The 13,817-nt window shown below is 36.1% G+C and overlaps 1 protein-coding gene and 2 pseudogenes across 1 annotated transcript in view; all 3 read left to right on the forward strand.

The window, feature by feature from the left end:
* The window catches only part of LOC148951452 (cyclin-dependent kinase 10-like), a 27,941-nt gene extending 17,234 nt beyond the window's left edge, over positions 1-10,707 (forward strand). The window contains exon 3 of the mRNA XM_089090286.1: positions 10,555-10,707. Coding sequence (XP_088946412.1) covers positions 10,555-10,604 — 50 coding nt within the window. The 3' untranslated portion in view covers positions 10,605-10,707. The remainder of the gene's footprint in view (positions 1-10,554) is intronic.
* LOC148951453 (protein transport protein Sec61 subunit alpha pseudogene) lies at positions 10,607-12,509 on the forward strand (annotated as a pseudogene).
* LOC148951454 (protein transport protein Sec61 subunit alpha pseudogene) lies at positions 12,492-13,380 on the forward strand (annotated as a pseudogene).
* Positions 13,381-13,817: the final 437 nt, after the last annotated feature.

Raw genomic sequence — 13,817 nt, forward strand, 5'->3', positions numbered from 1 at the left:
CCCACCTTTATTTGACAATATCACATTTCATTTTTGTTGCCATTATACCTTCTGATGTTGAATTGCACAGTCTTAGAATTGAATTTTATATAAGTATTGGCTCTAGGGAATTTCCTTTAAAAAATTGTCACTTTTTATATTTGTTCCAGTCAGTAATAGTTAACCTGAAAATTGAGTTTAATTGAAATCTGTTGTAATCTCTTGTATCATAAATATATATAATTAATCCCATGTCAATATGTGATAATGGTATCTTAGCTCTTTCTTTTCATTATTGAAAAGTTAATAAGGCTGCTTCTTACTATGCTTCATTGTGAATCAATTGGACTTCAATTGCTATTGTCAAACAGGAATGCCACCTTTTCAGATTTTCTTTGCATTTGATTTACACAAGGCCTAACTTTCAGAACCGTTTTGCACCGATAAAATAAGCACTGAGGTTTTGAGAAAAAGTTCCTAATTTCAACTCTAGAAATACCTGGGAGGAAAACTTATTTGACTTGGTTTATAATTTTATGTGTGAAATTTTATTTTCGTCATGCCTGCTGGGAGGTGGTTAGGAGATGGAAGATTTCACTCCCTGCCAAAATTGGCCTAAGTGTCCCGTCCCTATCTGAAAAATCGTATAGTTTTGGCCTCGAAAATTTTCTTTTTGTTGTGTAAGTTTCTGTTCCTCAAAAAATAAAATAAAATTGGAAAAACACCATTTTTCTATAATATTAGAAAGTACATTAATCATTAGATTTATAATCTTCCCAAAAAGTTGGAAAAATATAATTTAGCCCTTTTCTATAGTTCAGAGAGTGATAGGCAGGTATACTAATAATCGTCACTCAGCAAGTGTCATCTGAGTATAGCAGGACTGCAAAGTGATAGGCATTCATTAATATCTAAAACCAGAAATAAGAATTGTCTGCTTGAACCCATAGCTTTTTTTACCGAAGAAAAAATAGGAATACTACATAAAACAAAAGTTTAAGGGTCGGGGGGGGGGAGGGTAGGCTCACCATATGTTTTTAAGAGTCTAGCAAGAAACCAAAATGCAAAATGGAAAAATATCATGTATTATAATGCTTATAGGAGGAAGTTAGTAGTGTCCAGGGGCGAATCTCCAGCATTTTATTGGGGGGGGGGGGAAGGGGGGTCCATATCCAGATAGTCAAAAGGCATGGGTGGTATAATATTTTTTTTTTCTTCACATTATGGGGGGGGGCAACGGCCCCCCCGCCCGTGCCCCCCCCACACGACGCCCCGGGTAGTGGCTGGTGTGTTCTAAAATCTATTTTCCAAAGTGATAATGATTAGCATTTTAAGCCTACTTTTACTTTTGTTTCTTTTACTTTTTCAATAATAGTTCTATAAATAAATAAAAGATCCAATTTTGGTACATAATTGTCTAATTTTTTATAGTGACTGTGACCAGGGACGTACACGGGGGAAGAGATTCGAGGCCGAGCTTTCTGAAATTCTAAATTTTCTTTAATTTCTCCTTATATCTTGTTGAAATTATCAGTGACGTTTTCATTATTGGGCCCTCCGAAGGCAAATTGTATCATTTTCCCCTTTCTATGGAAATTCCTGAGTACATGCTTGACTTTGGCCCCTGGTCTATGATCCCCAGGCGGGAAAATGACTTTAGAAAAGATATATTTGTTTTAAGTATCTTTATTTCTTTTTTAGGAATTCATTTTGTCATAAACTTTCTTACATCCTTTGCTTTTGTCTTTCATTTTTGTCTAAATTTGAGTTCCGGGTTTTTATATTTCTTAACATTGGACGTGATCGTCTCTTACTAGGTTGCTAGCTACCGCTGCAACATGGATAAATACATTCTGCATCATCTATTTTCATGTTACCTATCCCTAGGATTTGACTTTAAGAAAGACATAACAAGTCCACTTCAACATGTCTGAATTCTTCAGTTAAAACTTCAATATGATAGTTGTTTTTTAACGATGTTACATTTAAATTTCCAATTTTCATTTTATTTAAATCATAGAAACTATTTTGGCCTCAGGCAACGGAGACCCCAAACCATCTCACAACACCGGAACAGCTTCAAACCTTTCATACCAGCCAATCCTCGTGTTGGCATTTGGCGGGTTTGAATAAATGTTTGCATATGCGGCTAAAATAACCGTTTCAATTTAACTTGCATCTATGACATGTTCATAAAATTTTTATTCCATAAATTGTTGCCTTCTTTTTGTGTTTTATTTTCCAAATTTGTGTTTAGGATTTTTTCTAATTTTAATTAGAACTTCTTTTGCGCTAGACCTTTTTAATCTGAGGTGTTGGGGCAAGTTGTCACCCCTGTGATTGTGAAAGTGAAACAGGATTTATCTTAGGTATGAATAAACTATCATCTTTTCATCTAAGGGTTACTAAAATAAGAGTCGCTTAATTTAAAGTCACCCGTATCTCTGTTAAAAGCCAAACCTTACTATCAAAATTATTGATTTCAAACGTCTCTCTCACCCCGTTTCCGCTTTTCTTCTCTTTCTTTTTGTTTTTTTTTTTTGTGATGGCTGGCCCATTTGGTTTACAAGTTACTTGTGATTCAATCCTAATAACATTTGGTGATGTACAAGTAATACAAGTACTTGGTGGTGCACAAGTACTGGGTGATGCACAAGTACTACACGTATTTGGTTATGCACATGTACTTGGTGAAGCACAAGTACTACAAGTACTTGGTGATGCACAAGTACTGCACGTATTTGGTTATGCAAAAGTACTACAAGTACTGGGTGACGCACAAGTACTACAAGTAAATGGTGATGCACAAGTACTGCACGTATTTTTTTATGCAGAAGTACTAAAAGTACTTGGTGATGCACAAATACTGCACGTATTTGGTTATGCACAAGTACTAAAAGTACTTGATGATGCATAAGTACTGCAAGTACTTGGTGATGCACAAATACTGCACGTATTTGGTTATGCACAAGCACTTGGTGATGCACAAGTACTACAACTAGTGGGTGATGCACAAATACTACAAGCACCTGGTGATGCACAAGTACTGCACGTATTTGGTTATGCACAAGTACTAAGTGTACTTGGTGATGCACAAGTACTGCACGTGTTTGGTTATGCAAAAGTACTTGGTGATGAACAAGTACTGAACGTGTTTGGTTATGCAAAAGTACTAAAAGTACTTGATGATATATAAGTACGACACACACTTAGTGATGTACTCCTATCACCAAGAGATGACATCTTGTACAACCAATCTCAGTTCTATCGCCTCTTGACTCGCTCCCTCTATAACCTCACTCATACCTGTAAATATTATTACACTACAGACCAAAAATCGTCATTTTTTGGTAGTCCACTTGGGGTCAAATGAAAAGCTGTAGGTCTTCGAATTCTGTGAGAAGAGTTTATAAAAATATTCCTATAAATATTCAAGGAACTTCTTAGAAGGGAGATAAAAAGTAAAATTCTGAACATAGTGGGCTGAAGAAGGAGCGTGTATGGCTCTATTTATTTTTTTTTTTTTTTATTTACAAACGGGTTACAATAAATAAATAAACAAACATCTCATTTAAAAACACAATCCAATGCATTACTGCATGCCGGACAAAAACCCGAAAAAAAGAAAAACACTTAAAAAAATATATATAATATTTTCTTTTATTATCTTTTAATTCCTCGGACCCTAATATAACCCAAAAAGGGTCCAACCCATAAACAAATAAATATCTTCTCTTGCCTCCCTCTCCCACCCCTCCAACAAAAAGTGGGAACTTGAGAATCATCCACGCAAACAACCCAACACAACTCACAACATTCACAAAACGAAAGGAGAAAAAATAAATAAAAAAAGGAAAAAAATCACTCATCCATTCAAAACCCAAACAATCATCTCACCAACAACATTCGACCAATCATTCTCTACACACAACCACTAAAATCTTACATATTGAGAAAAGCAGCTTATTCCGAGGGAATTTCGAAATTCATCCAGATCTGTCTTGTTTTTTACCTCCTCGGGAAGTTTGTTCCAGACAGCCGGGCCATAAAAACGGATAGAAAATGTAGACCTTGTTGTTACAGGGAACGGGGTTCGTATTGAATTGGCATTTCTTGTCTCATACCTGTGTTGAGCTTCAGTAAATCCAATCGAGAAATATGCATGTAGCAGGCTATTAAAACCTTTAAACATGAATAATGCCGTCTAAAACTTAACTAGGCTGAACAGTGGCAGAACCTTGATACCGTTGTAATGCGTTCGAACGGAGTCAGAACCTCGCATTCCAGATAAAACATGAGCAGCTTTATTTTGTAGAACCCTCAGCGGCAGTAGATAAGTAATAAATGTTGCTGACCAAACGCTTACACAATATAACAAATACGGATGAACCAGCGAGAAATACAACATTCTTAAAATTTTAGGAGGGAAAAAATGTTTCAGTTTCCGCAGCATTCCTGCATTCCTGGGAATTTCTGTACAAAGATTCAATATGAGGCTTAAACATAAGACACTCGTCAACTTGGACACCAAGATATTGGACATAACTATGCCTCTGGAGATATCAACTTTCTAGCTGAATACCATGGATCCAAGGATAATAATTAGCACTTCTTCCATATAGAATAAATTTACTTTTACTATGATTCAAACATAATTTATTTACACGCATCCATCTTTCAATACAACTCATACCTGTATTTAAAAGCAGAAATAAATCTGCCTCAGTCACAGCTGCCACAGAATACTGTGTGTCATCAGCGAAGCTAGGCAATATCATCTTTGACCTTCTAGCTGCAGGTCCCACATGACTAAATATCCTTTTAAGACGCGCATTCAAATCATTAATGTCGATGAAAAACAACAAGGGTCCAAGCATAGAACCCTGTGGTACTCCACATCTCACATTCATATAATCAGAATGAACACTTCCAGCCCCAACACACTGTTTCCTTCCACTCAAAAAAGACAAAATCAAACTATGAAAATTACCACGAATACCGGCATGCTCTAGTTTTGATAATAATACACTATGGTCAACAGAGTCGAATGCCTTCATAATGTCCAGAAATATTGACGCAAGTTTCAACCCCGCATCCAACGAATCATTGACAAATGTTGTTAAAAAAAAAGCAAAGCTTGCTCTGTTGACATCCCATGACGAAATCCGAACTGAGTAGGGTGAAAATAAGAATTTTTATTTATAAAATCCACCATTCTTACATAAATCAGTTTTTCAAACAGACGCGATATTATTCGGAGCATTGATATTGGTCTGTAATTATTCATATCATTCTTATCACCACTCTTAAACAGGGGTATCACATGAGCACTTTTCAAACAATCCGGGTAAACTCCACTCTTAAAACATGAGTTAATCAAATACAACAAATGACCTGAAATAATAGAGAAAACTGAACGAAGAATTCTAACACTGAAAAAATCGGACCCAGCTGCTGAATTCTTCATTGACTTCGCCGTCGTCTCAAGCTCTGCAAGAGTCACTGGTCTTAAGAATATAGACTTCAGCTGCCTCATCGAGAAAATCATTATAAGAGCCATCACTGGGTGACTGCACAACACTATCAGATACACTCTTACCAATATCTGTAAAATGTGCACACATTTTATTAGCAACTTGATTATCCGAGTGAGCATCAGGAATGTCAGGGATAGTCGGGGCAGCACGAGGGTTCACTACCAACTTGATGATTCTCCACGTTTTCGCAGGATTGCCCTCTGCTTCTTTAAATCTATTTTCAAAGTAGAGCTTTTTAGCCTGTCTTAGAAGGGTGTTAAGATTTCTATTATAACTTTTGTAAATATCTTTATCTGATTGAGATCCAGTTTTAGTAGACCTTTCATAGAGCTCTTGTCTTTTATCCATTGATTTAAGTAGCGCTTTCGATATCCATGGTTTCTTTGCAACACCATAACGTGTGCGCTTTTGTTTGAACTCCAGACTTTCATATAACATCTTAAACAGTTTATCATACCATTTACCGAATTTATCATTAACACAATCAGTACCATCAAGGCATTCAAATGACTCATTCGTAAGTTTAGTCCTATACTTATATATAGCTTTCTTATCAATTATAGGCTGTTTAACTTCAGTCATACCATCTCCTTGACGACAACAACTAATAGCTGCACGGATCACAATAGCACAGTGACTGGAAACGTCGTTCACTAACACTCGCGACAAGTCGCAGCTAACATTCAAAAAGAGATTAGCAATCACAGATGCAGAAGCTCCAGATATTCTAGTTGGGATATTAACAGAAGGGGAAAGACCATAACTATACATAAGATTCAAAAAACTTCTAGCCTTCGAATTAACATCTTGCACATTATTCAAATCAATATTAAAATCACCACTTATAAAGCAAGGCACTCGCGAATCCGGTATTTTATTCAACATATTATCCATCAGGTCCGAAAACTAATCCACATTTCCTGAAGGGGGCCTATAAACAACAACAAGAAATAACTTGCGCCCAGACAATGAAACTTCTAACACCATTGATTCAAAAATCATTTCTCGATATACAGCAATATCCGGCCTTGGCTTTACATTATGTCCATTTTTCACATAAATTGCAAGACCACCATGCTGTCTTTCCACTCGATTCCGAAGAAACAACCTATAGCCTGGTATATCCAATAATGAAGAGTTGTGATCTTTCAGCCAAGTTTCTGTCAAAGCCACTACATCAGGTTCCAGCCTAGAAGAAACTTCATTAATATAATTAAACGCACTATTTAAACCGCAACAATTCATACTATACATTTTCAGCTCCTGCATAACTTTCCATTCATTCAATTCATTCAGGCACACATATTTTGAATCAGCACACTCGACATTCATTCCACCCTCAACCTGGTCTTCATTCATGGCACCCTCACTCATCTGTGAAAAATCAACACGACGACTCTCAAGTTCCCCCAATCTATTCAAATTTATCTCAATTATTATCAAACACCAAAGACGGGCAACAGAACGAAGCGAGAGAAACTAAGACAATTAACTTACCCCAAATTTTCATTATACCATCAAGGCCCGAGGAAATAATGGGGCCATAACCAGGCACCAACAACACAAATAACTGAAACAATTATTGGGCTTGAGTGATTTATTCATTAGTATTATGATGAGTTTTCAGTAGTAGCAGTTTAACCGATCTGGTGGAATCCTTCCACCTTTCATGTGCAAGTGGCCTGGAATGTCCATGAGCCACTGAGATGCAGCAATTTTTTTTAGCTACATGATTCTCTGCTCGGAGTTAGTAGTAGCTGTAGTAGTAGTATTTCTAATGATTTTTTTTTACTGGCTAGCAATACGAATTAGTTACGACCTTTTCTGCCCTTGATTTATCTTCAGACATCGTTTTTTTGCAGGGGAGGGGGGGTATTTTTCTTTGATATTGCACAATCATGTCCGATGTACGACCTAATTCGAGTGCATATATGCTGTGGTATAATAAAAGAAACATTTATTTCCTTCTTCAAATATTTCCTTTTTTCCGTTTATTATAGTATTATCTCCTTTTTTTCTACATGAAGTAACTCCGTTGAAGCTTGAATATTGTCATTTTACTGTATTTTAAAAGATATTACCTGATTATTTTTTTATGCAAGTTTGTGTGGCTTCTTTGAGGGAACCATGTGAGATATTTATAAGATACAAAAATGAATGTTTTAGGGGAAAATCTGCATGTTCCAATCATGTTATGTAATGTGTAATATGTCCTGGGCTGATTCTTTAAATATAATTCTAAATACATTAGATCGAATTTGGTTTTTGTGTCTACTAATACCAAGTTCTTTGGTGCGGAAAGTGTAAAATTTTGGTTTTTCAATCTTCCGACAGGAAGCCTATCCACTACTGCAGAAATGGTCCAGACTATGGGCAAAAAAAATTATGTTAATATAAAAATAAATAGGACTTGTGGTAGTGTGGGAGGGCAATAGATTGATCTCTGCTTGACAATGCGGGGCTCAGGTTCGATACCGGCTTCCCCAGGTCCGACGGGGAAGGAAACACCTTGGTTAAATGCGCTCAAGTAAAACATCTAAAATGTCCAAAATGCCACAAATAATCCAGGAGGAAATACTTTATGTTATATTCATAAATATATTAATTATATTTCTTATCTAATATTTTTGTTTTTACCCATATTTTAGATAATTTCGAAGACCACACTGCCTATCCATGACGATAAATAAAAGTTCAAATAGGGATAAAATCCTTTTAATAGACAGTGATGATGATAACAATGATAGAAATTCACAAAAATACCAGATATTTCGGTCACATATGCAGTGACCGTCATCAGTAGTAAAATATCAATAGTAAAATGTTTTACTACTGATGACGGTCACTGCATATGTGACCGAAATATCTGGTATTCTTGTGAATTTCTATCACTGTTATCATCATCACTGTCTATAAAAAGGATTGTATCCCTATTTTAACTTTTATCTATCCCCATATTTTAGACTCTTTAGTATCTAATATGTAATATTTTTTTTTGGCCCAGATATGTGGAAAAGAAAAGAACAGGTTCTAAAATGGTAATGGTAACAGTTGACAAAAATAAAATAAGCCAAATACAAACCTGAGTATTTCAGCTATATCAGTGTTCTTTATCAAAAAAATTTATCAGAACTTGATTTAAATAAAAGAAAAAAGATTGAATTCTGGAAGAGTACCCCACCTTTATTTGACAATATCACCTTTCATTTTTGTTGCCATTATACCTTCTGATGTTGAATTACACAGTCTTAGAATTGACTTTTATATAAGTATTGGCTCTAGGGAATTTCCTTTAAAAAATTGTCACTTTTTATATTTGTTCCAGTCAGTAATAGTTAACCTGAAAATTGAGTTTAGTTGAAATCTGTTGTAATCTCTTGTATCATAAATATATATAATTAATCCCATGTCAATCTGTGATAATGGTATCTTAGCTCTTTCTTTTCATTATTAAAAAGTTAATAAGGCTGCTTCTTACTATGCTTCATTGTGAATCAATTGGACTTCAATTGCTATTGTCAAACAGGAATGCCACCTTTTCAGATTTTCTTTGCATTTGATTTACACAAGGCCTAACTTTCAGAACCGTTTTGCACCGATAAAATCAGCACTGAGGTTTTGAGAAAAAGTTCCTAATTTCAACTCTAGAAATACCTGGGAGGAAAACTTATTTGACTTGGTTTATAATTTTATGTGTGAAATTTTATTTTCGTCATGCCTGCTGGGAGGTGGTTAGGAGATGGAAGATTTCACTCCCTGCCAAAATTGGCCTAAGTGTCCCGTCCCTATCTGAAAAATCGTATAGTTTTGGCCTCGAAAATTTTCTTTTTGTTGTGTAAGTTTCTGTTCCTCAAAAAATAAAATAAAATTGGAAAAACACCATTTTTCTATAATATTAGAAGGTACATTAATCATTCGATTTATAATCTTCCCAAAAAGTTGGAAAAATATAATTTAGCCCTTTTCTATAGTTCAGAGAGTGATAGGCAGGTATACTAATAATCTTCACTCAGCAAGTGTCATCTGAGTATAGCAGGACTGCAAAGTGATAGGCATTCATTAATATCTAAAACTAGAAATAAGAATTATCTGCTTGAAACCATAGCTTTTTTTACCGAAGAAAAAATAGGAATACTACATAAAACAAAAGTTTAAGGGTCGGGGGGGGGGGGAGGCTCACCATATGTTTTTAAGAGTCTAGCAAGAAACCAAAATGCAAAATGGAAAAATATCATGTATTATAATGCTTTTAGGAGGAAGTTAGTAGTGTCCAGGGGCGAATCTCCAGCATTTTTATGGGGGAATGGGCAAGAGGGTCCATATCCGGATAGTCAAAAGGCCTGGGTGGTAAAATATTTTTTTTTTCTTCACATTATGGGGGGGGGAAACGGCCCCCCCTCCCTTGCCCCCCCCCCACGACGCCCCGGGTAGTGGCTGGTGTGTTCTAAAATCTATTTTCCAAAGTGATAATGATTAGCATTTTAAGCCTACTTTTACTTTTGTTTCTTTTACTTTTTCAATAATAGTTCTATAAATAAATAAAAGATCCAATTTTGGTACATAATTGTCTAATTTTTTATAGTGACTGTGACCAGGGACGTACACGGGGGAAGAGATTCGAGGCCGAGCTTTCTGAAATTCTAAATTTTCTTTAATTTCTCCTTATATCTTGTTGAAATTATCAGTGACGTTTTCATTATTGGGCCCTCCGAAGGCAAATTGTATCATTTTCCCCTTTCTATGGAAATTCCTGAGTACATGCTTGACTTTGGCCCCTGGTCTATGATCCCCAGGCGGGAAAATGGCTGTAGAAAAGATATATTTGTTTTAAGTATCTTTATTTCTTTTTTAGGAATTCATTTTGTCATAAACTTTCTTACATCCTTTGCTTTTGTCTTTCATTTTTGTCTAAATTTGAGTTCCGACTCAAATTGTACACCACATAAGGTTTAGGAATATGTGACAGTATATAAGGAACTCTCTGTCTCCCCCCCCCTTAGTTGCCCAGGTGATTACGTATTTGATTATTTACGCGTAGATCGAGCAAAGGACACACAAAATGGTCAAATAGTTGCGCTGAGAAAATAAGGATGGATCGAGAAAGAGATGGCATGCCTGTGAGTGGCATTAGAGAAATCAATATTTTGCTGTCATGTCGACACCAGAATATAGTTAGGCTTCATGAAGTCGCTGTCGGTAAGTGTTATTTTTACACTATTTTATTTTGTTCTATGGACTGCTAATAGTCACCAGAGAAAGCAAAGAACTCTCCAGAAAAAAAAATCGGTGAAAAGTTCTCAAAAACCCACTTTTCAAAGCCTGAGCACACCCTTCCCTTCGGAAAAATATTCTCCTCCTCCCCTTCCCTATAAGTGTCTAACCCGTCTGCATCTACATACCATGTATATATTATCTTTATTTTTTTGTTAAAAGATAAATTATCTTTTGAAAGTTAATTACATTTGAAAGATAAATTGTTTATCTTTATAAAACTTTTATCTCTATATTATTATTATTATTTATTGAAAACCTGTCTTATTACAAAAAGGAAATGACAGAGCACCATAAAAAAAAGATCACTGTGCAACTATTACATTGTAACTAGTGTAGATGGAGTTGGTTCCAAGCATGTTTTAACAATAAAAATGACGGAGCACAACAGAAGGGCACTATACTTTCTAGGACGAAAGACAATTAGAAAACTCAGAAATAATGAAGAGCACACTCACTTGTAACAAAAATGAAGAAGAGGAGCTATGACAAAAGTTTCTTTCTCTGACGTTTGCTGAAAACGCAAAAATTTGCTCGCAAAATTTAAATGCAACAGTTTTTTCCATTTTTGCTCAAGAATTTTCTCTAAATAAATATATATGAAAAATATTAACTTGATCTATATTCATTAAGCGATATTTTCAAATAAAAAGAAACGCAACTATTTCAAAAAAAATTCTCGCTGAACGGCTCCATATTTTTTCGGAAACATTGGCATCCATGGATGTTTTGGCCTAAAAAAAACGATCTAGATAGGTCAGAAGTTTGTGAAAATTCGTTTTAGAAGAAAAAAAATTAAGAAAAGAGCCTTTATTTTAGAAGAAAAAAATTATGTGAGTGACTTCCTTTTTATATACATCAGTATTGCAATGACGTTGTCATAGTTGTCACACTGAAAAATTGAAGATTTTCATGTATGGAGAAGTTTAAATTAAATTGCTTAAAAAGCAAAAACTGGTAACTGCAAAAATATTTTCACATACTTTGACAAGGGATTACATCAATTCAAAAACCTTTAAAAAGAAAAGAAAAAGTTTGAAGCTTAGTAGAATTAGAAAACTGGCAGGTCGGTAAACAGTTGGAGGAAGAATATAGAAAGAGGGAAAATACTGTAAACATGGCCTTCAAGTTTTTGGAATTCATTAAACCCTTCTGCAGTATACTACCTGAAATCACCAAACCTGAGAGAAGGGTTCAGTTCAAGGAAAAAGTTTTTGGACAGCGATTACCCTTTCCATATTCTTGATTTGCTGCCAGATACCACTTTTTGGTATCATGTCTTCAGATTCAGCAGATCCTTTCTACTGGATTCGAGTTATCCTAGCATCAAACAGAGGAACTTTGATGGATCTTGGAATTTCACCAACTGTGACCTCTGGACTAATTATGGAATTTCTATCTGGAGCCAAAATGATCGAAGTTGGAGATACCCCGAGAGATAGACAACTCTTCAATGGAGCACAGAAACTATTTGGCATGATTATTACTGTCGCCCAAGCAATTGTATATGTGATGACTGGCATGTATGGTGATCCAAGTGATATTGGCTTAGGAGTTGGTCTTTTGATTGCCATACAATTGTTCATTGCTGGTTTGATTGTACTTCTTTTGGACGAATTTCTTGAAAAAGGCCACGGACTAGGATCAGGAATTTCTCTTTTCATTGCAACAAATATCTTTCAGTTTCTTTACAGTCAACACTGGAAGAGGTACAGAATTTGAAGGTGCAGTCATTGCTTTGTTCTATTTGCTAGCCACCAGACAAGACAAAGTCAGAGCATTGCGTGAAGCTTTCTGTAGGCAAAATTTACCCAACCTCTTGAACTTGATGGCAACTGTCCTCGTATTCGCCGTTGTTATCTACTTTCAAGGTTTCCGTGTAGATCTTCCAATTAAGTCAGCCCGCTACAGGGGCCAGTATAGCAGCTATCCCATCAAGTTGTTCTACACTTCGAATATTACTATTATTCTTCAGTCCGCCCTTGTATCAAACCTCTACGTTTTGTCCCAGATGTTGTCTGCTAGATTTGCTGGTAACTTTCTTGTAAACCTACTTGGTGTATGGTCTGACGTTGCGGGTGGAGGACCTGCTCGTGCTCATCCAATTGGAGGTTTGTGTTACTACTTGTCACCCCCGGAAAGCTTGGGTAGCATAGCTGATGATCCAATTCATGCCTTAATCTACATTATTTTAATGCTTGGATCCTGTGCTTTTTTCTCCAAATCTTGGATCGACATTTCTGGATCATCTGCTAAAGATGTTGCCAAGCAACTTAAAGAGCAGCAAATGGTAATGAGAGGCCATAGGGAGAAGTCGATGATCCATCAATTGAACAGGTATATCCCAACGGCTGCTGCATTCGGTGGCCTTTGCATTGGTGCTTTATCAGTTTTAGCTGATATGCTTGGTGCCATTGGCTCAGGCACTGGTATTCTGTTGGCTGTCACAATTATATATCAATATTTTGAGATATTTGTAAAGGAACAGTCCGAGGTTGGAGGAATGAGTTCAATGTTCTTTTAAAAAGTGACCTTATAAGACAAATGTTTTCCAGTGGGAGTGATTTCTGGATTATATTTGAGACTACTGCGTCTTTTCAGTCGCTCCCGTAGAAAAAGAATGTGCTAAAGAAACGTCAGTGAAAAGCCTCGGATCAAATCCCAATATGATGACGACCCATGCCTGCCCCTCGACCAGATTTCTGAACGCGAATAAACCAGTACGAATTGGATTTTGAAACGTAAGGACTATGTCGGCCCTTTCAAAAACTGAATAAGTTCTACAAGAGTGCGAAAACTTTCGGCTAGATATCCTCGCAGTGGCCGAAGCACGATGGAAAGACTGTGGAGAAAAGAAGCTCAAAACAGTAAACAGCAACATGACTTATACAGTTCTGTACAGCGGAAAAACGGACAGACATGCAGCCGGAGTCTCAGCTATATTGAACCCAAATGCAGCAAAGTCTCTCTGCTCGTGGAAACCGATTAACGAGAGAATCCTGTATACACGATTTGCATCTAAACATGCAA

This window comes from Artemia sp. Qi Xiang Cuo, chromosome 6, assembly GCF_049724085.1.
Source record: "Artemia sp. Qi Xiang Cuo chromosome 6, ASM4972408v1, whole genome shotgun sequence".
Classification (NCBI taxonomy): Eukaryota; Metazoa; Arthropoda; class Branchiopoda; order Anostraca; family Artemiidae; genus Artemia; species Artemia sp. Qi Xiang Cuo.